Here is a 26,617-nt window from a genome sequence, read left to right as displayed (position 1 = left end):
TGTCATATATTCTAAATCACAGCACAAATTGGTCGCTTGCTGCTGTAACAAGTAAATTTCCCCGCTGTGGGATAAATAAAGTACAAATACAAAATACAAATACAAAATTGATCTATATCCATGTCAAATGATTAGTCCTACCCTAAAAGTATTTTGCACGCCCATTTTTTCCAAAAACGCCTTCAAAGGTCTCGTCTCCTTCAATGCCACAAAATTGCCCGTTAGAAATTTTCCTGAGTGCACCTAGTTATGGCAGCTAGTTATGTGGAGATGCTGAAGGGGGCATCCCTCATGAGTGAATGCCCTCGTCTGTGAATGACTGTGTTTTTGAACTGGACAACACTGCAGTTCACAATGCTTCTTCTTCAAGAGGAATAACCTCACTCTTTTGGACCACCCTGTGTGTTCCAACTGAGAACATGTGGGGATGGATGGCAAGGAAAGTGTACAAAAATTAATATCAGTTCCAGACAGTGTATGCCCTCTTTCAAGCCATCTTTACCACCTGGAGCAACATTCCCACGTGCCTCCTGGAAACACTGGCATCAAGCGTGCCCAAACCAATTTTTGAGGTGATTAACAAGAATGTCGCAGCTACTCATTACGGAGTCCTTCTTTGAACATTTTATTTACTTTAGGGGGATTTTATTTTTTTTTAGATATGGTCTTGAACTTTTGATTAGCTGATGAAGAGCCTATTACACTTCACTAATGCTTTTTGCAATACATTGCTGACTCAAAGCAATGACTTTTTTGTCTCACTTCCAATTCTTGTTTTTGCATTTTGAATCTGTAGTTAGACCCTAAGGTTAAGGTCTAACAGTGCAAAATGTTTTTCACCTGGTCTTAAAATTTTGATCTGGTGTCTTAAAAAAAAAAAAAGAAAAAAAAAGAAATGTGTGTATTTCGTTGCTGTGGTCGAATCCAGGTTAATACTGCCATGCTTTCATTTTGAAGCCTATGAAGTCACTGTGTGCACACTTTAATGCTCTGTATCTAGACAGGTAGTTGTGTTGCTGTTCACAATCACAAAATTACTCAGTCATAAACATAATTAGTTACCAGGGAAAGTACTTGTTGCCTTATTTTTTCAAACATGTAAAAGAATTGGGATTTAGCTTTGCAGTGGTGTGTGCCGTTGAGATGTTTCATGAAATTAGGCTGAGGGCTGAGCTAGTGACTTGCATTTCTCTACCAAAACGCTAGGGGGCAGTGTTTTCCCGTACGTGAGCCACCATAACTTCATTTAGCTTCCTGTGTAGTGGAAGTGAACAATGACGACTGAAGTGACATGCATATCGTTGATATAGATATCAGTGCATAATAACGCACCACATTTCGGTTTGTAATGGTAACGGTGTTGTAACTTTTTAAATAGTAATTAATTAGATTACCTGTTACTCAAAAAATATTTTTAACACTGTTACTCCAAACACTGGAGCGTGCAGGTAAAAGCCACTGAGTTCTACCTTCTGATTTATTGAGTACCCACACACGACAAATTGTATGTCGACAAAAGCGGTCGACAGTCGGCTTAAGCAGGCAATTTTTAGTGATAAGAACAGGGTGGATAAGGGTTTGATATGTTGGTTGACTTACGAAGGGACGTCGAAATAAACATGTTCGACTGCACATCTATTGATCATTTTCATCAGTTGTATGACAGGGCAAAGTGATGGGTTGCTTGATGTAATCAGCTTTGTGTACTTACCTGTTACATGATTTCTATTTATGAGCTTGTAAACTAAACAGTAATCGATAGTATATTGTGACGGAGATCGGCATATGTCCCTAATAATGTGAAATGAATGCAAGATGCTTGAAAGTTAACTGGAGGAAGAAACATGCCATTGTTTACGTGCTTGGAGCTCCTCTTGTGCTTGGGGCTCAACTGCCCCAAAAGAAGCAAATAAACTAGCCATACAGGGATCACAAGACAGAAAGGCAAGAGTAATTTTTATACATAAAGATGACATTTTCTATCAATTGTAGAGACACTGACTAGCACAGATTAACGAGCAGCAGCAAACATTTAAAACTGCTGAATCTCGGGCAAAACAGATCATTCTGGATGCTGAGCAAGAAACAATGATGGCATTGTCAATATGACAGAAAAAAAATGTCTACCTCTCTTTTTGTGAGAGAACGCCAAGTCCAGGTCAACATTTCTCCTTCCACTCTAAAAGAAATAATAATTAAAAAAAACATCTCATAGTGCAAGCATGGACAACATTAAAAAAGACATGAAGTATAAAGTCGTCCATCACGACTTCGCATTTTAAATTTCATGGCTTCACTCTATCACGATTTTTCAAAAATATATAAATTAATAAATCGTGGTGTTTCATGGTTCGGCCTACGACAGCTTTAATTAGTCAAGAAATGCACATATAAGCAAATTTTACAGGTTTTTTTTTTGTTTAAATCAAGCATTTTCAAGCATTAAAATGGCTAAATAAAGTTAAATACATATATAAGGCATTCAGAAGACGCATTCAAAGATGCTAAAATGACATGTACTGTAGTATTATAATTTGGTCACTAGGTGTCAGTAATGTTACTGTTATGTTTGGTGAGACACACAAGCACCAGACTTGATCTCCGGAACAGGCTTTAACTGCAAATTTGAATGATCTCACAACAGGCACAATAATTCCACGCGCTACAGTTGCGACGGTAACCCACGCCAAGCTAAAACTCAACTTTGAACCCCGATGTCACTTCCTGTCTGAGCCACCGGAACACATTTACAGCAATAAACACGTACAAGTCTTATTTAAGTCTTAAATGGTTTTGTTACTTCATGTCTAGAGGGCTCTAATAATGCTAAAAAAAACTTATTTGAAAGACCATAATCGGGTGTTCTATACTCTTAACTATGCAAATATTCCAGTTATGAATAAGGAATAAATGATATAAACAAATAATAAATGGTAAACAAGGGATTACACTAAGTATAAACATACACTAGTGTTGCACAAAGGCTGGATCCAGGCAACTGGACTCTTGTTTGTTGAAGACGTTTCACCTTTCGCCCAAAGGGCCTCTTTAGATCTAAAATTTTAGGTGTGGAGTCCCCGCATTTATGTCCCTGGTGGGTATGTCTCCTATTGTTACACAAAAGCATGGCACAACATAGGAGAGAAGATTCATTGGGCCCAGAGTCAGCAGTTCATTTGCATCTCAAAAAGAAGGGACATTCCTTTGAGGAGTATGATGTCCAAATTTTGGATAGGGAGGGCCGCTGGTTTGAAAGCAGTGTGAAGGCATCCATCTGTGTCACACTGGAAAGACCCTTTCTAAACAGAGAAGGAGGTTTACACTATCACCTGTCGTCTGCTTACAACAATGTATTGACATCCCTCCCCCAAAGATGATCTCATTCCACAGGAAGAGTGGTCACTAATGTGTTGTTTTGCCACCAAGCAGGCAAATGACCTATTGTTACGCAGGACGGTAGTCCACCAGCCATGCCGGGCCACAATAACAACAGCAACCCTATTGTGACCGCCACGAGGAGACACACACACTAGAGAGATAAATAGGAAGACTCCACACCTAAAAAATTTGAAGAAGCATTTTGGATTAAGGGTGAAAGCTCATCAACAAATAAGCTTAAGAGTAAGAATCTACACAGACATATGTCAGTGTTGTGTACAGGCATGTGTGAGCGTGTGACAGCGTGTGACATACCAGATTATATCCCTCTTCATCAGACTCAGGCTGCGAGAGGTCTGACTCGCTCCTAGATTTGATAAGCCTGTAGCTGGGACTGCTTTGCACTGAGCGGCTCTCTGTACTTAGACTCTCACTCCTGCAAACACAAAAAAGCTGTAGTTTACAGGATTCATTTTTTTTGTCAATTTCTGTCATGATTTGGGGGAAAATACATTTTAAAGAAAACATTTTTGATCGAGGTCAATGTCCCTTATGTCAAGCTGCATTGGTTTTGGGCAAGTATCACATGTCTGCTACACATATGATGCGTAGTAAATCTATCAGATAAGATTTCCATTGTTGTGATGTTATATAACTATGCATGTCTGAGGCAAGTCTCGTTGCCTTCTTTGTTATTTGGCTGATTAACTTGCATGAAACCACACTCTTCTTAAACAAATCTAATGTTCAAATTGTGGTTACAATGATGAAGACATGTTGAAATACAAAAATTAATAGTAATTGACAGTGCACTACCTTTTCGTGATGGCTGTCTCCTCTCTACCAATCTCTGTGAGAGTTCTACTAAAATTTCAAATTTCAATCATATCTGATCTCTGTCACAAGGGTCAAAAGTGTTGTTACAGGTTTTTGTCAATTTTAAACATATTGCGTATTATACACAGCTAAGTATTTTGGTCCATACAGATGACACTCGCTCGAGGACTAGTTACAGCGCAGGCTGGCGGAAAAATAAAGAAGAAGAACAAAGAAAAGGAAGCCATAACCATGGAAGTGAAAATGAATGTCATAAAAAGTTCAGAGAGAGGAGAGAGGAAAAAAGGCCCACCAATATTGGCCACTCTGTCATGACCATCATTAAAGATAAAGATTATCGAATGCTAATAAATGCTACAAGGGTCATGGATTTTGTGAACTGTTACAAGGAAGAGGTTATCTTTCCAGACAATATTTTAAGAAGGTAGAAAGGCTTGCAAGACAACCAAAAGGTTAAAAGTAAGGCGCTTTTTATTACGCTTTCATTTCATTATTGTATATAATTTTTTATTACAGTCTTTTAAACGTCCTTCATGTGCTCTGTGCACAGTGTGAGTGACTTTAGAGTTCATTAAGGTACCCAAGGACCATCTGTATTGACGTCATAATGCGTCACATTAATACCTGGTGGCAAAGTGCTTTGTTGCAGTTTGACAGTCGCTTTTAAATTGCCATTATTTAGTCCATCCGAGCAGACTAACCTGGTCATGAAGCTCAAACAGTCCTGATTTCCCGCAGCAGTTTGTCCCTCTTCTTGGTTTTGCTTGGTCAGCTCACCCAAAACAGGGCTCACCCCCAGAATTAGCAGGGCACAGCGGTGGATCACAGAGTTACAAGCTGCTGTGTACAAGTCCTGGCCTTCCGGGAGAACCGTACTGTCCCTTCTCCCCTCTAGCGATAGAATGGCATCCTCTTCTCCACTTGGACCGGCTCCTGCTCCTCCGCTCCTGGGCACCAAGCTAGAGCCAACGCCAGCACTGGTGGCCCTCTCTCTGTCCCGACTGCGAGCTACCTCCCGTGCTGAGAGGAAACATTGAAAGATTTCTGTGTTGTGCGACATACACATACACACATAATACTAGGTTAGAGGACAAGCGGCAGCAACATAGCATCATTAAAGTTTAGTCACGGTCAAAATCTAAGCACATTACATATGCATGCACATTTCAGTGTTATCAACAAGGAATGTGAATACGCAACCGCACGTGTGCAGGACTTTCATGAGCAGCATTATATAATGCTAACAATTACATACTACTTTGTTTGTCATGGCCACATGACATCGACAAAACCATCGATCCATCATCTATTTGCATAATGACAATGGTGGCATGGCGAAAAGTAAATGACTCATTCACAAACTGATGAAGCAGCATCAGAAATAATTTAGGGTTATATTTCTTGCAGACAGTGACCGGATATCCAGTTTGACAAGAGAGACATGGCTATGTCAGTAACAGCCTCCTCGATCGATACGAGTCAGACAAAATGCTTAAATGAATCAATAGTAAAGACATGCACCGGGTTTCGTGACAGTAGCAATCGAGTGTGGCTCTAAATATCTTTCCTTTATATTTCCTTTCTTTTATATTTCCTTTAATATGTCATCTTATACTCTGTAAAGTTGCGGGATTGGTATTTGTGACAAGTACTTCCGCACAGGTAATTCGTACCGTCGGTCAAACGTTTGCAGGATTTCTTGAAATGCTGTCTCTTCAATTGCATTAAAGAGCAGCATTCCTTTTGCGATTACTTTTTGTGAACGCACACCATTGTGCGCTGTTGCGTTTGTATTTGCCGACCAAACGTCTCAGTGAGTGTTGACTGTCAAGACAAACGTTCTGCATCTCGATGTGTAGACTTTTTCCCAGATGGGAAAACCGTTTAAAGGTGGGCAAGTTTGTTTTGTTGCCTTTTATGTTGCTGCCACTTTTAAATAAATTTGGCACATTGGCTCGTTCGTGTTGATGGGCCCACCTTGCTCATTAATATTTCTACACAGGGGCTGTAGCATTTGGCTTTGCAAGCATCTCCCCCCCACCTAATTTCTATTACGTTACTTTGCCTTGCTCCTCACGAGGCTCTACTCTTTTGCTGTGTGTATGCTAGCAGCCCAGCTCCCCTCATAGAGACAAAGCGACTGTATGACTGACAAGGCGTCTCACTCTGTTCACTGTTGCTCTATGAAGCATCCAGGTTCTGAGCTAACCCACTTCCTGCCTGTTTAGAGGCGAGAGACAAGGAAAACAGACTCGCATGTACATAGCAATATATGAAGGCTGGCAAAATTATCAAGTTCATTGTCATTTATCGTGATCTATTTATTTATTTATTATCGCGAGACAGTTTTTCTGAACAAGAAATCTCGTCATGATTTAATCTGGTGAGATCTCGTGACACCCCTACTAATAACTAATAAAACTACTATAGTAACAAAGATTTGTATTTAAATATGTGTAATGGTTTGTCTTAGCCTTTTTTTTTTTAACTACCGGCACATGCATCATGGCCAATTACGCAAAACTCCGCCACAAATAAATTGTCATCTTGTGGGAAACACTGCTTTCACTTGCAATTCCTTTTTAATTTAAAAATTGTACTTTTGAGACTTGTTTACAGTACAAGTTTAAAACGGTCCAATTTACAAGTTTGCACTTAAAACCTTTTGTTTATGGTGAAGAGAAAAAATAAACTGCTTTTGTATTTTGTAACAGAGTTGAGCCATTTTCATTATTTATAAGCAGATCGAATCAAATCCAATCTTGATTAATCGATTTTTGATTCATAAAGTTTGAAATCAATTTGATTTAGGAAATTGAACATCACACCAGAACGATTATGGCAAAGGCTTGAAGATGTATGCTGTATAATTGTTCCACCCTGGAAAAATAACGATTCAAATAAATCATTAAAGGCCATTCCCACTCACGTTTGCAAAATAAAACGTGAGAACAGAGAACAGAGAACCACAGATAAACAGCAGGTGGGATACTGAATGAGCTCACAAATCTATTATTTCAATGTGATATTATCTTGTAAGTAGAATGCTGTTAATACTTGCATGATGAAAGCATAGGGACATTTAACTGCAGGGAAAAGTGCTTACTTCCAGCTGTCATGACTTCGTGCTCTCTGTCTTCCTCTTCATCGTCTTGTTCCTGATGACCCTCTTCTCTCTCACGGTCAGCTCTTTCTTCCAATTCTGCCTCCTCATCAATGGTGCGTGTGAATGAATGCTCCTGGGGATCCATGTCTAGAGAGTCCTGATTGTCTGAAATCTTCCCAGATGACATGTTGGTTTAATTTACAAAGTGAACTTTAGTTAAATAAAAAAGTAATTTCCCTCACAGGATTAATGAAGTTTATCCAGTAGGGTTGTCCAATATCGGCTCAATATCAGCAAAAAAATAAATATTGGATTATATCGGCCTGCATCTAAACTCTGTGATCTTGGTATTTCAATATAGTCAATTGCAGATTTCTGCCAAGCACATCTATCCAGCAGTGGCCGGATAGAGCCCACATGATCACAACAACATCGTGTGCTAAGCAGCAAGGGGTAGAAGTGATGTAGGCTGTGTAAAACCTGTCATGAACAGGTTTCCCGTGGTGGCACAGAACCAGGGAAGCTAATATCACCAACCTCATCACGCATTTGAAGCAGCATCACATGGGAAACTCCCATGAGACAACAAGAAGTTATTATTAGCTAGAACAGAAAAGAGTCAGCCCCTGTCGGTGGTGAGCAATGTTGAGTTTAAATGTTTAATTACACACCTTGAAACTTGCTATATTATGCCTAGCCGCCACTACATTGTAGATAAAACTATACCTTACATGCATAAAGAGGAAAATGGGTTAGTTTTTCCTCCTTTTGCTTGATTAATATCACTTCATCAAACCTTTTCTAACATTCCATACTACACAATAAGTAATAAAAGTATGTATAATTTGTGGTGACATCGGCTCGATATCGGTATGGGCCGATATTCATATCGTATCAGAAGTGAAAAAGTTTGGAATACCCCTAATATCCATTATGTGTACCTGTATATCTTACATTTCCCATATATTCATTTATTTGTGGCAGGACATCACAAATAAATTTGGACCACCACAAATAGCCCGCTTTGACACCCGCTTCTATGCCCGCTTTGACACCCAAACTCCTGATGAGCAGAGAGGGTGGCTGAACCTGGGGAGCACACAGGACTCACCTCTCATGGTGACATCAGCTGATGTGCGCAGGGTTCTAAACAAAACAAACCCACGAAAAGCAGCAGGCCCAGACAACATCTCAGGACGTGCACTTCGGGTTTGCTCATCAGAGCTAGCTGATGTGCTTGCTGACATATTTAACCTGTCGCTTGCACAAGCATCTGTACCGACATGCTTTAAGTCCACCACCATAGTGCCCGTACCCAAGAAGAGCAACGTGACCTGCTTAAATGACTATCGCCCTATAGCACTCACTCCTATTGTTATGAAGTGCTTTGAAAGACTAGTCATGACCCACATCAAAAAGAGCATCCCGGCGGCAACTGTGGACCCTCTACAGTTTGCATATCGCCAGAACGGTGAGGTCCTCGCTGATGTGTGTGCCAAGGAACTTGAAGGTTTTCACCCTCTCCACCTCAGTCTCATCAATAAACAGGGGTCTATGTGGCTCCTTTTCCCTTGTTCTTGGGTCGATGATCATCTCTTTAGTCTTATCTGTATTGAGAAGGAGATTGTTATCACGACACCAAGCTATGAGGTCCGCCACCTCTCTTCTGTATGATGTTTCAACACCACCAGTGATCAGTCCGATGACTGTAGTGTCATCCGCAAATTTAATGATGCTGGTGTTGTTCTGGGAGGCCACGCAATCGTAGGTGAAGAGCGTGTAGAGGAGTGGACTCAGCACACACCCCTGTGGGGTCCCAGTGCTCACAATTCTAGAGCTGGATGTGCGGTTGTGGACTCTGACTGACTGGGGTCTGCCTGTGAGAAAGTTAAACACCCAGTTACAGAGGGAGGGAGACAGGCCAAGTGTGAGGAGCTTATTAGTGAGTTAGTGGGGGCTGACTGTATTAAAAGCAGAGCTATAGTCTATAAATAGCAGTCTGACGTATGTGTCCTGGCCCTGTAGGTGAGAAAGGGCTGTGTGGATGGCAGTACGACGCACGCACACACTCATAGCACTTTATTTATTTATTTATTTGTTTGTTTGTTTGTTTGTATTATTTGCTTGTATTAATGTCTCTTCTGTTGTTGTTGCTTAATTTATTGGTATATATGTTTGTGTTTATGTTTCTTATGTTCTTATTCTTTCATTTGTTTTATTTCTTTTCTTGGGAGAATGAACAGAATAAGATTTTCATTGCATGGTATAACTGCTGTTTTACTATGCACATGACAATAAAACTCTCTTGTATCTTGTATCTTGTATCTTGTATAGATTTGGCGCTACCTGTTTGCCCTCACTCAAACACATTGTAACACTGGTCTGCCAGAGAAGACTGCACTTAAGGGATCGGCGCTGCCAATTTACCTACTAATCAGACCCCTCTAGATTAGGCATAAGTGATATGAATGGTATATAACAGAAACAATATAAATGTTGCTTATGATAGAGATTTTAATTCTATCGCGATAATGCATGTTGATGACGGTGGCCTAGCTAGTGATGTACCACAGCCATAAATGGATCGCACTCCTGTGGGGAACACTGACATTCATCTACCTATAAAAGCATAAAAGAACATCTGCTCTAATTAAGAGTGACCTCAGAAAAAATGTGCAGTTTTAGAGTACCTACCATAAAATAAATCATGAAATAAATGATTTTATGACAATAATTATGAAATAAAGCACCCATATGTGGGCATATGCAATGGTAACTTACCCTCCTCTCACGGGATGAAGATCGCGTCTGAATGAAATCCATATTCTTACACGCCAGTAGGCGATTTCGTACCATATAAACACTACGATAGACCTCTGCCAGGGACTTGGATGGCTGGTCTCTAAAAGAACAAGAAAACATGTCCATTTTGACCATTTAAAGTTCAGTGGTATTGGTATTTAAAAAAAAAAAAAAAAAAAAAAAAAAAAAAAGCGACACATTACCTCCCCTCTCCGTGTGCCTGTTTGAGCAACCCTGTGTGCTTCAATAAGGTGGATAAAACAAACCTAGACACAGTATCTAATAGGGATTCATTGCTTAGAGAAGCGCTGTCCCAGTCTGTAAAATAATGCACAACATAATCAGCCTATGTAGCAGTTATATTCATTCTACTGTATGCCTGATTGAAGGCAAACCTTTGCTAATGGCATAGTCTTGCATGCTGATCCAGAGGCTGTTGGAAGGTTCTTTGGAGGAGCCTAAAGCCAAATCCACCAGGACACTCAAGTCAGGGCGAACTGTGCAGTCAAAAGGCTTCTGTTCTTCATTATCCGACAGCGCAGCCTCCAGCAATGAGCTGATGGAAGCATCTTAACGAACAAAAGTGAAATAAAACTCATCACCTCTAGAGAATTAATATACAGTAACTGGTTGATAGCAGGAGTAAAGAAAATAAACCAAGGCTTGACATTACTGTATGCAGATATATTGTAAAGTAAATACAGACCCTTTCCAAAAAATTAGAATGTCATGGAAAAGTTGTTTAATTTCCATAATTTCATTCAAAAAGTTAAACTTTCATAGATTATAGATTCAGGGCCCACAATTTAAACGATTTCAAGTATTTATTTGTTTATTTTTTACATAGTTTGGGCTTCCAGCTCATTAAACCCACAAAAACAGGAATTCAAAAAATTAGAATACTGTGAAGAAATCAGCCCAAATTTTGCAGGGCATGAATGTTTTCAACTGAGTGTCACACACTAATCATCTACTTAACTCAAATCACCTGCACAGGATTCCCCAGGTGTCATTAAATTGCTTCAGTTTGGTTCAATTGTCTCAGTTGGGTTCAATATGGGGAAGACTGCAGACATGACAACTGGCCAGAAGACCATCATTGATACCCTCCATAGGATGGGTAAGCCACAAAAGTTCATAGCTAAGGAGGCTGGTTGTTCACAGAGTGCTGTGTCCAAGCATATCAATGGAAAGTCTAGAGGAAGGGCAAAATGTGGCAGGAGAAGATGCACCAGCAAAAGAGATGACCGTGGGCTTCAGCGGATTATCAAACAGGGAAGATTCAAGAATCTGGCAGAGATCCAGAAAGAGTAGAATGAGGCGGGAGTCACAGCTTCAAAAAACACCACATTCAGACGCATCCGGGAGATGGGCTACAACTGTCTGGTTCCTCAGGTCAAGCCACTTCAGAACCTGAGCCAACGTAGGAAGCGTCTCCACTGGGTCAAGGAGAAGAAGGACTGGACTGTTGGCCAGTAGTCCAAGGTCCTCTTTTCCGATGAAAGTAAAGTGTGCCTTTCATTTGGGAATCAAGGTCCAAGGGTTTGGAGGAAGACTGGTGAGGAACAGAACCCAAGCTGCCTGAGGTCCAGTGTGAAATATCCACAGTCCGTCATGATTTGGGGTGCAATGTCCGGTGCAGGTGTTGGTAAACTCTTTCTTAAATCCAAGGTCACCGCAACAGTCTACCAGAATGTTTTAGAGGATTCCTTCTGCTGAGGATCTGTATGGAGATGCAGATTTCATCTTCCAGCAGGACCTGGCCCCTGCCCATATCGCCAGAAGCACCAAAACCTGGTTTGATGCCCATGCTATCACAGTGCTTGACTGACCAGCCAACTCACCGGACCTAAACCCCATTGAGAATCTATGGGGTATTCTCAAGAGGAAAATGAGGGGCACCAGACCCAACAACAAAGAAGAGCTGACAGCAAGCATCAAGGAAATCTGGGCTTCCATAACTCCCAGGCAATGCCACAGGCTGATTGCTTCAATGCCACATCGCATCGAGGCAGTGATTAAGGCAAAGGGATTCCCAACCAAGTATTGAAGATTGACATATCGTTTTGAAAGTACCATATTTTGATTGATTTGATGTGATCCTAATTTCTTTCTTTTTTTTCCTGCAAAAACAGAAGTAAATGGTGATTTCTTCACAGTATTCTAATTTTTTGAATTCCTGTTTTCGTGGGATTAATGAGCTGGAAACCCAAATTACGTAAAAATAAACACTTGAAATCGTTTAAATTGTGGGCCCTGAATCTATAATCTATGAAAGTTTAAGTTTTTGAATGGAATTATGGAAATTAAACAACTTTTCCATGACATTCTAATTTTTTGCAAAGGGTCTGTATATTTCTTTACCTAGCTGTGGGATGTTCATCTCTAAGCCATTACTGAAAAGTGGGGTTTTGAGCCAGTAAGCAGTGTCATGCTCCTCCAAAGAGGTGGGGGCGCCCTGCAGCATCCCACCAAGACAACGTCCCACCAGTAAGGCTACCGTCCTCTCCAAGTCAACAAGCCACACCCAGGACAATGCTGGTTGTGGCACAGACATTCCTGAGCCTGGCTCAGCAAAGTCTGACGTACCTAGAAGTTAAGAGAGCAATACAAGAAATAATATTAAAATGTTTCTTTCCCATTTTGCATGAAAGGCAAAATCTAAAACATTAATTGCTGGGTTTAACCCAGGGATACATTTCGCACCATGAAGAGGCCACTGCAGCTCCTGGTCCTCCAGAGGAGAGGCGGCAGGCAAGAGCCTATTTAGTCGGTCTAGTGGAGGCAGCAAGTCAAGGAGGTGGCTTAGCAAAGGCCTCGCCACAGACACAGGTAGCAGAAGCAAAGAGTTGATGATCTGACACAGCATACTGCCTGCTGCTGACACAAAGATCACATCTGAAAAGGACAGAAACGTATTAAATTAGCAATGGGGCCATTTACAGAAAACTCATGTAAAATTTTGTTCCGAGTCACAGAAAGAAGTCTCTATTTTAAAAAGGCGTCTTAACTGAGGCAGAACAAATTCTGAGAGTTACAGAGGAAAACTCTTAAAGGCATAGATGAGTTTAGTGGGAAAAAGTGGAAGAGACAGAGCTGTGCTCCAGACTATGGTGAAGAATACTCTATGCGCTGAATATTGGCTGCAAGAACATGTCAAAGTGTAAAATAAAACAATGATTTTGCAGCGCACAACTTCATTCGAGTTGTCAGCGACGAATGGGATTTAGGGCCCTATGAAATTTGTTTTATTTTTTCCCAAATTCAGGGTTTTTTTTCCTAAATTCTGTTTTTCCAGTTTAAATTATTTAGAATTCCGTTTTTTATCTTTTCCATTCATTTTCTCAGCACAGAGTGTGCGCTACTTGGGTTACTGAATAAAATGCCCATTAATTAAATGCAACAATCCTTACATTTATTGATGCAATACATCATTGGCCCATCTTGTCCAGTAAGTCATGTTAGCTTGGCTAACTTTTCTAATGGAGCACATATTGCTACTAAATCTTCAACAAACTGTAATGCCCGTGCTTGTGGTTAAGGACGATGTAGTCACAGATGTAATTCCAACCGCGTTATTAATGTAAGATATTTTTATGAACACCCCTATTGCCACGACTGTTTCTGCGGTATGAGAGAAAGTGGAGGTCCAGCGCAGCCACTACGTGAAAAAAGTCACGTTCTGTGTTATTCCTCGGAGTAGGAGCTGGGCTTCGATGTGTTGAAACCACAGGAGTAGGCTGTGTTGCCAAAAGTAGGGCAACTTATAGATGACACCAGCGTTAGCTGCCTCATCAGCATCGAGTAATACGTTGATCAACAATGCTGTCTGTTGTCAGCGTTGATGATCGACGTATTACTCGCGTCAAGGGTCACCAAATGTGAACATGTGATTCAGAACGAGACAGGAGTCGAGGATAAGTTATGTAAACCATTTACTCTTCACTGAAGAACAAGCAACAACCACTTAGCAACAGTTTCTACAACAACCACATGACCTGGAAACGGAAGTGAAGCTCGGCGAATGTCTCAACTATATTGTGGGTCACCACACAAGCAAATTAATCAAAACTCAGCAAATACACAATTCAACAACTCCAAACACTGCTGTAAACACGTTGTGACCTACACAATCACCATGCAAAGGAATGTTGTTGTTGTTTTGTTTTTTTTATTATTATTAATGGGATAGACTCCAGCATAACCCCATGACCCTTATGAGGTGAAGCGGCATAGAAAATGGATGGATGGATGTTGTGACCTTTTTGAACCACTTGATTGCATTGATTTGAATTTTGCTTTGTTTTGTTGTTTTTTTACTAAAAGTTGTGACAAGATTAAACACCTTAGACTGCATTACAAACTGCATTTTATTTATTTATTTCGAAAAAATTCGGTAATTTTGTTTTTTATTTTAAATGCATGTGTTCCACTTCATCATGTTCTGTTATATTGTTTAAAAATGACTGTTCTGACTTGACTTTTTTGTCTTCTTTTCAATAAACATATTTCAAAATAACACATTTCAGAGCTGTAATTATAATACCATGAAACGGTGATATTTTTGCCAAGCCAATGTAGGAACACAACTTGTTTGTAACCAGAGGACCACCTGTATTAGTTGCTAAAAGGACACATTAGACATTAAAATTTGGAGCAAAGCTTTTTTACCACTGTCCCCACTAGTGAAATTACTGTTGCATACTTCGACTTCACTAGAACACATCAGAAACAAACCCATAGAAAAGGTGAAGTAATGAAAGTGATGCAAACATTTTATGAGGAATGAGCAAAAGAAAAAAAGGTCAAGGGAAGCTGAAGATACCAATGAGGCAGCCTTACGAAGGTATTTTAACCTGTAACAGTAATAACCCATCCGCACCTTGTAGTTTCTCACGTACGCTGCCATTCCAGGAACTTTCTTTGATCAAAGTAGCTGAACGGGAGAAGATATCTTTGGCGTGAGGCAGAAGGAGCTGCAAATGCTTATGGAGCAGAGCTACGCTGCTGGAGTTCTGCAAAAAAAAAAAAACACGCAAGATCCTTATTGTGTTAGTGATGCTAAAGACATGTGTTGACCACCCAAAAAGTCATACATGTATGTACCTGAAACCACAATGCAGATGCACAATAAGGATGTACAAAACACCCTCTTTGAATCAGAAAGGCAGGCAACTCCGGAAATGGAGAGAAAAGTGGAACCCGTTTAAGTCAACGCCAACGTTGTCGACATTAACAAAACCGAAAATAGCCATTGTTTGCTTATTTACTTCTATTTTTGCCAGAGACATAAGGATTTTTGAACGTATGGCAGTTTGATGACATCATTTTAGATCTTCATTCTTCTATTTTCATGATATTTTATATTTTCGTCAGCTGCCTTATACCTTGCACAGGCTGGGTTCTTTGTGCTCGGGCCCTAATAAAGCTTTCGTGCATATGGAACAATGCACGAACATCACATTTACATATTAAATGTGTACATTCTGTTAGTTGCTGTGGTAGAATCCAGGTGAATACTGCCGTGCTTTTATTTTGAAGCTTATTTTGCACTGAATAGGAAGTGACTGCATGCATGTAGTACTGTGTAAATACCGTAATAGTTATGTTGCATGTTTCCAGCTGCTTAGTGATGAGGAAGTTGACAATACTACAGCATGTCTCTTTTTTCATAGAAATGACGCCCCTCAAACTTTATGTCGAGAAATGCGGTCGACCATGTACGTCGACCTAAGCAGGCACTTTTTAGTAAAAAGAAGAAGCAGAATATAAGTAATCTTTCGCTAAGATTGCAAGGTCCATCAAGCTTATACTGTCTGCACTCCCCAGAGAGGTACTGGACAAAGTATTTCCAAATTTTAGACTATGCCTTTTAAGGTTCCATGGTTCCATCCACAAAATCAAATTGACACATGGAAATATTGCAAAACAAATGAAGATTGAAGCTAACGTGTACAGATGTCAACTACTTCCCCCGCAAGCTGAAGAGAACCAAAGCACCGGTCCCCATCATGTGCTCCAGAAGGGCAGAAATTGTGGAGGAAAAACCAGTCAAATAATGCTTCTCTACTGGTCACGACCACCATTGTGCTGTGGGAAAAATACTGTACTCTCTGCTACCAATAACAGACACTGGAGTCAGAGAATAACTCTTTTATAACCTTTCAGGGGGGCAAGAGAGCCAATTCTGAGCCATCCTAATACCATTTCTGGCCAATCAACTTGCTGCATACAATAAATTAAAGAATAAAAAGACAGAGGTTATTGTGTCTGAACAGACAGCACACCCACAAAAGCAGACTGTTAGGTATTCCTACCTCAGTCACGTTGTTGGTGTGGCAGTAGGCTAATAACTGCTTCTGTAGGGAGCAAAGGAGTTGGTGAAGGTGAGCTGGTTGGCTGCTGTCAGAAGAGGACATGTCCTGCTGCAACTTGTCACTGTTTTTCTCCAGCTCACCAAAAGCCTGATCCTGCATGGTTAAACACAAACATTACAAAAAGCAAGCATTTAGTGTATGTTTCAGGTACAGTGGACCGCGTTTAAGTCGACATCCCTCGGATTGGCTGACTCACGTCGACATGAGTGGTTGTTGACATAACCGGAAGTAGCCATTGGTTGCACATTTACTTGTGACTTGGAAGAATGGGTAATAATAATAATATTGACATAGTTTTCCTCCATTTGTACAAAATTTAAATGGGTGCATATTGTAGTTGCAGAAAGGAATGGTAATGATAATGATAATAATGATAATGCTAATGATTTAGTTTGCCATACTAGTTAATTATGCACATTCTGTCATCGAGTGTCACATTCACATTCCCGTGCCACACCTGATGACCTCTCATGGCACCGTAAGTATTTCGGACATGTACAAGTTTACATTTATCTCACGTTATACAGTTTCACATTTCAACATGTCAGAAAAGAAGAAGGAAGAAGCAGAGCTTATTAAATCCTACCCCTTCTCTGTATCACAGCAATTACTAATAATTTTTTCACTTCCTGTGCTCAACAGGGGTGTCGCGATACACTCAGAACACAAGACGATACGCGCTGTTGGGTTCACGAGAACAAGACGAGACAATATTTTAACATTACTTAAGAAAACTACAATGACAATGAGTCACAAAACAAGGCAGGTACATTTTCAGATGGTTTAGCTTTGCATGCATAACCTAAGCATGATGTTTTGTAAATGTTTTGAGCTTTTTTCCCAACAAATTGAAACAAAAACTAAAAATTGTAAAATGTTAAAACAATAACGGCAGTTGTAGCTGCTACTACTAATCATTTATGTTGATGTGTAGTTATGTAAAGACACGTGAAATAGACTGCAGAAGATCAGTTTTATGTGACCTACAGTTTCCATGATGCTCGCAGCGTCAAACCAGAAAGTAGTGGAATAGATGCTTCTATTGCATGTTTTGATAGAAGTCTTATGCAGTGATCGTATTTTGATTTCCATCCATCTTCCTCCGCTTATCCGCGTCCAGGTCACGTGGGCAGCAGTCTCAGTAGGCAAGCCGAGACTTCCCGGTCCCCGGCCGCCTCCTCCAGCTCCACCGGGAGGACACCAAGGCGTTCCCAGTCCAGCTGTGAGACCTAATCCCGCCAGCATGTCCGAGATCTGCCCCGGGGCCTTCGCCCGGCAGGGCATGCCTGGAACACCTCACCAGGGAGGCGTCTTTAGTCTTTCTTCACAGTTCTTTGGACGGTGTTGCTATCAGCGAAGTATTAAAAATAATAGCAATATATTTGGTTACAGCGCTGGACTCTTAATATCAATGAGGAAGATCGAGGAAAGAACCCAGAATGAAAGTACACCGAGTATACTATAGCAGGTGCGTCACCCCTAAAGAAAATGAGAAGTCAAGTTTGTGTAGAAGTGAAATTTAAGCTTGTGTGAGTGAGAACAATGCATCTATTGTGTCTCTACTTCTTCCAGTATTTTTCCATCAGTCATATGTATTTGTTGTGCAACTTTGATTGTGCTTATGTGAGTGTGTGTGTGTGTGTTAAAAAGGCCTTAAATGACAATCTATTAGACTGTGCACTGAGCTAATAGACTGAATCTAAAGGTGTAATAATAATATCTCACAAATGTGTAACAATCTGTACTGATTTGGAGAAGGATGAAAGAAGAACTGAGATGTCTGCCATGAAAGCCCTAGGGTTCTATGCCAAAGGTTTAAAGGTAGGAGGAAGTTCCTTTTCTATTTCTGTCCCACCCTTTTTTGTTAGTTTTTATTGATTTTAACATAACCACAAACCTGCTTTTGCAAAAGCTTTTACAATACAATAACGATGACATTTTTACAACACATGCTGCTGTATACTGACCAATTTTTCACAGAAAGGGTCTCAAATTTTATGTTGACAAAAGCGGTCAACGTGGTCACTCTTTTTGTAATAACACGGTAGACCAGGACTTGATGCTGCTCGTCGGCTATCCACGCGGAAATGTTTTCAGGTCAAAACGGTAAAGTATTCCATCGTTTCAGCCTTTCATCTACACAGGAACGGCGTTGTGGGTGACCTGAAACAATATTTTTTGAAAACAGCTTCCAGAGCGGGAAGTGAAATCTGAAAACACCGGCTTGTCGTTGCCGTGTGGATAGGCAATACGGGAACCATGACGTCACCGACCCAATGCCGCCTCGTCGGTGTCACGTGCCCAGATGTGAGCTTTGACAAACCAACATACATGAATATGAATGTTTCGACGGACATGACTCACCTCCGTCGACATTCGCCTGATATTTTGTTGCCTTATATTCCATTATGATACGCAGAAGTTCTCGTAAGCCAAAGATGACGGACTTATGCGCATCCATTCTTTCTTCTTCTATGGTTTGGAATGTCATGTGGTTCTGTCTGCGTGCCTGTTCACAACGCCACACGTAGGTGTGCCTTGTGTATTACATCATTTTCACCCAGTGGTGCGTTTCCGTCTGGATGCAACTATATGCTAATCCGGCACAGTGGGGACGTGACTTTTTTTCAACCCACCAAAAAAACATCCATTTGGACAGGGCCTTAGATGAGTTTTTGATATAAACGGGGTCGACTTAAACAGATCCCTACATGAAAATACCTAAAATAAATAAGTCATAATATCCTACAGTTGTTTCCTTCTACATGTACTGAGTAAAACCATTACGCCTCCACAGTTTAACTGTATTCTATTTGTACCATGCATTACAGTAATTCAATGTCCAGTACTTACTGTATAAAAACCAAGGTTCCTCAGTAGTGTCTTCATGAGGATCTCTGCTAGATGTGTGTCAGGGTGGCCCGCTGGGGCACTGTAATCGGGGTCTGGGGAAGCTGTAAACCCCAGGCCACAGGTAAGCACCTCGGGGCCATCGGCAGGAGCGCTATATCCCAGGAGTGAGGCTACATGAGTATGGTCCTGGAGACTTGTCAGGATAATATCGAGCTGCATCCTCTGTGGAAACAAACACACTTTAAGACTTCTGACCAAAATTAACAAATGATAAATAAATAATTATAGTAAATATTCTCATTCATCCATGTCATTGTATTCTCATGGCATTGAATCAATGGCAACTGGGCTGTTCAGGTTGTCTCAGATGATATTTCTAGGTAGGACAGCTATTGGCTGACTATCTGACTAGGGCTAGAATAGGGCCAGCTGTCCTATCTAGTCAGACTAAAGCTGCCTTGAGTAGTCTTCATCAATTAATGCTCAAAAACTAGGTAGGACACCTCCAGACTAGATTTGTCCTGAGTACAGTAGGCTTCATCAATTCATGCTCAAAGACTAGGTAGGTCAGCTCTAATTTAGTCTTATCTTTTCCTAGTCTCACTAGGTAGGACAGCTATTGGCTGACTATCTGACTAGGGCTAGAATAGGGCCAGCTGTCCTTCCTCATTGGACAACTGTTTTGAATATTTTTCCCCACTCATGAGGAGCAGCTTATAAACAGGTGACTGAACTCACTTATCTCCCCTAGCACGGGAACACATTTACAGCAACACACACGAGTACAAGTCTTATTTATGTCTCAAATGTCTTATTTTCTGTTATTACAGTATGTCTAATATATATTGGGTAATAGGAGTGTAAAGATGACTAAAGGAGTGTTATTTCATGTCTAGAGGGCACTAATAACGTATTTGAGGAGGTCGTAAATAGGTTTTCTATCTCTCTAACCACGAAAATATCAAATTTATGAATAAGGAATCGTACTTTGTGGAAATTCACATATCACAGTCAGGTCTGGAACCACTGTGATAAACAAGAGATTATTGTACAGTATTTGTCTTATTTTGCACAAACAGTGTTTATTTGTGAAATGCATCCAGTGGCGTCACAGTAAAAGAGGCATAATGTGTTTACATAACATCAGTCTGAGGGAAGAACTGTTGTCTATAATGGTATCGGTTGATATCAGTATCAGTAATGAAGTGCTAGACACTATCGGACATTGGTAAGAAATATCTAGCATCTCTACTATTGAGCTAATTTCAGTCTGAGCGAATATTTCACCCTACTCGGTAGCATGGAACCCATTCATTCATAATATAGAAACTTTTAAGCCTGTTTTATGCCATTCTACACTTGACATGCATAGGGTACCTGTCCTTTGGACAGACTCTCCCATCTGTCAGGGCCTTGAGGCAGCAAGGAATGAAGAAGCTCCATCCTCTCTCTCAGTGGAGGCAGAAGCATGGTCGCTCCTACAGATAGTGTCTCAATCACTGCCTGAAAAAACACACATACATATTGTCACGAGATCTGGCAGATTAAAACCTTGTAATTTTCGATCAGTGGTGACTTGCCGCAAAAAATTGATTGTTCAGCTCTGAGAACATTTCATCAAATAACTAGGTGACTCAACAAATGCATGACTATGACACTATGAGTCTGTTTTGTATGTTGTTGTGAGTTTTCATTACCTCCTGAATCTCATCTGGCACAGAAGAGTCCATCAGTCTGAAGAGAAGATTCCTCAGAGGCCTGGCTTGCCGACCTAAGATACTTGTGGCCACTCCCCCGGCAAGTGCCAGAGCCAGATGATTGGACAAAAGCCGAAGGCACAGCTTAAGGAAGTTATGATGTTCCCTAAAAATGAAGGACATTCTTATTGAGAAATGTGTGAGCTTCATTTATGTTGAGTATTTTTATTTATATTGTCTGTGATTTGATTCAATTTCTAGCAGGTAGGTAGAACCATTATGAAACTAGGTACTTTCAGAAATACAATGTGTGTGGAGAAAGGTGCAAAGAGACACACTTCAGACATTTTCTCTTACAGAAATCTCTAAAACTCGAAAATAACACGACCTGTCTTGACTGAATTTATTTAATAAAGTAGCATATCACAACAATACTTCTCAAATTCACATTCAGGACCAAATTCGAATGTGCTGATGATGCACCGATACATGACAGAAAGAAACATTGCGCAGAATAAAAGACAGGAAAGTGCAGCCAGCTTTAAAGATAAAAATCCAAGATCCAAGTTAGGCATATTTACCTGGATGAAGGGAAGGGTAGCGGAGGAACTTCACTGTTGATGCCATCGCAATAGCGGTCAAGGAAGGAGCGTAAGTGGGAAAAAGTGCTTTCCTCAAGGTCAACACAATAGGGTCTGTGCCAGGCAACCACTTGCCTAGAGTGCAAAAATAAAGTTTTTCTTATTCCAAATGAATGCCCTAGTGAATGAAACAGAAAAGGGCACAAAACCTAATCCATACTACACTGGCGATTTGTAATCTTTAGCATGTTATGTAATCCAATTAAAAAGTACTGAAAAGTGATACTGTGTCATCAGCACTTATAAAACAGTCCATCTGACCTGTCTCTGGGGAGGGCTGTCCAGGCCAGACTATGGGAAGTTCCAGCTGAGATCTGCTGTACAGTGACTCCGTCCAAGCCAACCACCTTTTTGGGCTTTGTGATTGGTCCTGTGGAATTGCCTTGTCCACACTGGCCCATGGAGTTGTTTCCCCATGCGTACACTTCATTGTCTATAGATATTAGTTGGGTCGAGAAAATGCAGCTGTAATGTCATGTTAGGTACTGCACTGTGCTCATTTATGCACATTAAAGATATAATATTATCTAATAATTCGGTTTGTGGAATTTGGATTATAAACACACCAGCATTAATTCGTTTAATTTATGCAGACAAACAGACAAGACAGCCCTTTGCGTGTCCTGCAGTAGTGGAATGCAAACATCAACACAGTGACTAACAAGATTTAGCACACAACAGGGACCACATAATGGCGCCCAGTTGTCAGTAGGTGCCGTTTATAGTTACCAATAACATGCACTTTAAAAGAGCAAGTCAGAAATCTAATGGAGAAAATACCATGAGACAACGCCAGGCAGTGACTGTCCCCGATGGAGATGTCCACCACCCTGGTCATAGCGAGCTCCTCAATAAGTTTAGGTCTAAGTGCTGTTGCCTCCGACGAACCACAACCCAGGCAAGCACCGCAACCCCAAGCATAAACCTGTAATCACATGACATGACAGAACATTACCAAAGCATTTCTCTTTGTCATTTGTCAGTCCACGGTGGTGTAATGGTCGAGCTGCTGCCTAAAATAGCTTTTAATAGGTTGGTTAGGTCCGAGAGACGTATTGACCACTGGACAGCACATTGCTATCCAATCTGATTTTTTTTCATGGGGCCCAGGATTCCTGCTGGTGCCTCTGTTCGTGGAAGTCATTTTGCCACCAAATAAATTCTACTTAGGACCCCATTTTGGCCAGGGGTGGCCCTGTGTATTTACATTTGAAATGATGACATAGGCTATGTTTGATACACACAATAAGAAGTTAAATGATGACTTTGTTACTTACCTGTCCAGTGGAAGTTAAGGCAAGAGAGGATTGGCTCCCGGCACACACTTTTCTGATGAACATTCCTTGAAGTGCTTCCACGACTTTGGGCTTGTAAACGCGATTAGTATCACCATGACCGAGTTTGCCTGCAGGACAACACGTTTTCTTTTCTCAGAAATTCAGCTATGCTTTTTTAACACAAATGAAACGGAATGCAATGAGTGCGGTACAAAGACGATGATGGTGTTTTGTTTGTTTGATTAAGTAATTGAAATGGTTTCTAATTTGAATACAGTAGATCCCCGCTACTCTCTGTACCACCCACGAATGGCAAAAAACTGTGCGGAATTGAGACACCCATAAAGATGTCTATTTTTGAGAATTAAATCAAGCCTGGGCTGTAAATAACAGTGTGCGTGTGGGCTTCCCAGTATGCATTAGTATAAAATAGTATTGTTTTGCATGTACACAAGTGTGCAAGCGTCTATTTCGATACCTGCATACTGTAGTCATCCGTTCCGTGTGGTTCAGTTACATTGTGTGTGCCACGTGTTACTTGTGTTATTTTTGTTTGAGCCATGTGTTAGGTCGGCATTTAGGTTTCTATCAATAAATGGCCTAATTATGGATATTATAAGCACAAAACGGCAGGTTTTCCCACAATAAAAAAATAACATTTTGATAAAAAATCCGCAAATTTGCAGAGTTGCGAATGTTGATTTGTGAATATGGAGCGGGATCCACTGTGCATGAACAATTATGATGTAGACTTTAAGAAAAAAATACGTGTGCAGTTGTATATAGGTTTAAATGGTAGTTTTTACAAAACAAATACTTTAAATAAAAAAATACTTTAACTTTTGCAAAAACAGTGCCGATAGACAACAACTGAGTGAAGCGGTTACACACCATTGTCTCCTCCTCCAAAGGACCAGACAGTACGGCCATCTTTTGACAATGCGATAGAATGAGAGCTTCCACATGACACTTCTCCCACGTTGCTGATGTCTTTCACCAAGGTGGGAATGTTTCGGCTGTTGCTGTCACCGTGACCTGTGTTTCAAAAACACAACATGACGGACAGTTTATGCAAGGAAATTATAAAACCCACTGACTACATGGATCAGCAAATCCCATACACTTAGAATTACAGCTTTGCTTGCCTGGGTTACATGTATGCTATTTAGATATAATACATTTAGACATGCTTATAGTTTTGATGTATATCAAACATATAGTAAAACCATACCTATCTCTTTCAACAAGGTGCTGTCTGTCATGGTGAGGTACTGCAATTGTAAATGTCGATAGCTTCTCTGAGATTTCATGTGTATGTATGTGTGCGCACACTACGCTCATCTGCCTGTGCACAAGCCGTGAGTGAGAAACAGCCATTAGCCGCAGGACAAATGCCAATCAGTTTAACTCATACATGTGAAGACTATAGACATTTTTTTCGGAATACTCTGTTGTCTGAAACCACTATTGGTGATATATGCTAGCCGTTGGTTGTGTTGTTATTTTTGGTTGAAAAAAAAGTGTGGTTTGGAGCCAAAGAGGGGCAGCACCTTTAATACGCAAAGGCTGACATTTTTTTAAACCATATAGCAAATATCCCTAAGAAAATACTTTTTATTGTGAAAGGCCTTGTGAAAGTGCATGAGTGAACATCATGCAATTCAGGTGAAGTCTACAAATGAGCATTTCAGGTTAAAAATCAAGATTTAAAAACCAGTTTAAGTCAGCCCCAGTTATGTCGACAACCTCTCTGTTAGCATACAGTACAGGCCAAAAGTATGGACAAACCTCATTCAATGCATTTTCTTTATTTTCATGACTATTTACATTGTAGATTCGCAAAACTATGAATGAACACATGTGGAATTATGTACTTCACAAAAAAGTGTGAAATAACTCTAAATATGTCTTATATTTTAGACATATATTTTATGTCTTATAATTTTTTTTGATAGCGCTGCAAACCCTTGGTGTTCTCTCAATGAGCTTCATGAGGTAGTCACCTGGAATCGTTTTCACATCACAGGTGTGCCTTGTTAGGGTTACTTTTCTTATCTTATTAATGGGGGTTGCGACCATGGGGTTGTATTGTGTGTGTCCAAATGTTTGGCCTGTACTGTACATGGTCGACTGCTTTAGTCGACATACAATCCGAGACCTAAAAGGGTCATTTGTATGAAAAATAGGTGAATTTATGTTCATGTAATTTCATCAATATGGCAAAGCAGCATGAGACGACAACAGCGTAACTGCTGACCATTTACACAGCATTAAAACAAGTGATTTCCTGTTCAGTACAAAGTAGGTTTCTTAGTAAATGTATTGTATTAACATGGAATCTACCACAGCAACAAACAAAAAGAACATTTTTTTTTTTAAGATCGTTTGCCTATGGAAGGAAGATTTGCACATGTACGAAAGCCTTAAAGTAATCCCTTGCCACTTCGAATTTCGCGGCTTCAATCTATCACGGTTTTAAAAAATATTTTAATTCATAAACCATGCTGTTTCGTGGTTGAATTCGGCCTATTTGTAGTAAAAACTGCATATTTAAGACAATTTTATGTATTTATTCTCCACAATTAAGCATTTTCAAGCATAAAAATGGCTAAATTAACTAAAATCCCTCCAAAAAAATCCCAAAAATCCAAATACGGCATTCAAAAGACACATACAAAACATTGCGATGATATGTTGGTTGTCACTCAGTGTCAGTAATGTTACTGTAATGTTCGATGACACACAAGCACCAGACTTAATTGGCAGAACAACAGGCTTCAATTATCTCACTGCAGGTGTAGTAATCCATAACACAAGTTACTGTCGTTGCCGTAACCCACGGCAAGCTAAAACTCAACTCTGAAGCCCCAACGTCACTTCCTGTCTGCCGCCCGCCAGCCACCTCCCCTTGCAACTGAACACATTTACAGAAACACACACAAGCAAGTCTTATGTATGTCTTAAATGTCTTATTTTCTCTTATTATTTCTACTATATTGGGTAATACGAGCGTAAAGGTGACTATAAGGGTGTTATTTCATGTCTAAAGGGCACTAATAACGTAAAAAAAAATATTTCGAAGGTCGTAAACAAGTTTTTTATGCTCTTACTAACAAAAACTAATGAAAATATTACATTTCTAAATAAGAAATCCTACTTCGCAGCAATTAACTTATCATAGTCGAGACTGGAACCAATTAACCACAATAGATGAAGGATTACTACATTGTCACTGTAGTCGAAACATACAATGAAATTTCCATAGCAGCTGTTTGGTAGCAGTATGAAAAGTATGAATTATATGAAATGAGCGATGTTAATCTACCATACAGTAGATTTAAAAAATCCTTTATTATTGCACATTCTTTATATCTCTGCCGAAAGTCACAAGTAAATGCGTAATGATTAGTTTCAGCTATAGCGCTGGCATAAACGGGTTCCACTGTACTGTATATTCCCTTGAGGTAAACGACTTACCCAGTCTTCCGAAGTCACCTTCCCCCCATGTGTACAGCTCTCCTTCCTCACTGACTGCAGCACTGTGTCTGTAGCCAGCAGCTACACATACCACCACCTAGTAGAAAAAGCCAAAAACTTAACACATCATATTTTAGAAATACTGTATGTCATCCATTAGGTACGTCATGGC

The 26,617-nt window shown here is 40.2% G+C and overlaps 1 protein-coding gene across 13 annotated transcripts in view; it reads right to left on the bottom strand.

Annotated features, from left to right (window-relative positions):
- Positions 1-26,617, bottom strand: part of herc1 (HECT and RLD domain containing E3 ubiquitin protein ligase family member 1) — a 95,410-nt gene that overhangs the window by 57,685 nt on the left and 11,108 nt on the right. For 12 of the 13 annotated variants that reach the window (XM_054769746.1, XM_054769753.1, XM_054769748.1 and 9 more), the window contains exons 6-25: positions 26,446-26,542; positions 23,860-24,003; positions 22,969-23,096; positions 22,472-22,616; positions 21,953-22,124; positions 21,632-21,766; positions 21,051-21,216; positions 20,731-20,856; positions 19,354-19,575; positions 16,441-16,593; positions 15,006-15,138; positions 12,830-13,021; positions 12,488-12,712; positions 10,519-10,692; positions 10,327-10,441; positions 10,103-10,223; positions 7,322-7,493; positions 4,917-5,259; positions 3,694-3,814; positions 2,128-2,179 (exon numbers count right to left, since the gene is read on the bottom strand). In XM_054769746.1, coding sequence (XP_054625721.1) covers positions 2,128-2,179; positions 3,694-3,814; positions 4,917-5,259; positions 7,322-7,493; positions 10,103-10,223; positions 10,327-10,441; positions 10,519-10,692; positions 12,488-12,712; positions 12,830-13,021; positions 15,006-15,138; positions 16,441-16,593; positions 19,354-19,575; positions 20,731-20,856; positions 21,051-21,216; positions 21,632-21,766; positions 21,953-22,124; positions 22,472-22,616; positions 22,969-23,096; positions 23,860-24,003; positions 26,446-26,542 — 3,136 coding nt within the window. The remainder of the gene's footprint in view (positions 1-2,127; positions 2,180-3,693; positions 3,815-4,916; positions 5,260-7,321; positions 7,494-10,102; positions 10,224-10,326; positions 10,442-10,518; positions 10,693-12,487; positions 12,713-12,829; positions 13,022-15,005; positions 15,139-16,440; positions 16,594-19,353; positions 19,576-20,730; positions 20,857-21,050; positions 21,217-21,631; positions 21,767-21,952; positions 22,125-22,471; positions 22,617-22,968; positions 23,097-23,859; positions 24,004-26,445; positions 26,543-26,617) is intronic. The other variant, XM_054769750.1, reaches the window with a different exon arrangement.

The sequence above is a fragment of the Dunckerocampus dactyliophorus genome, chromosome 3 (genome assembly GCF_027744805.1).
Source record: "Dunckerocampus dactyliophorus isolate RoL2022-P2 chromosome 3, RoL_Ddac_1.1, whole genome shotgun sequence".
In the NCBI taxonomy this organism is placed as follows: Eukaryota; Metazoa; Chordata; class Actinopteri; order Syngnathiformes; family Syngnathidae; genus Dunckerocampus; species Dunckerocampus dactyliophorus.
The sequence above is the reverse complement of the archived record's forward strand: the minus strand, read 5'-3'. Positions and strand labels throughout refer to the sequence as shown.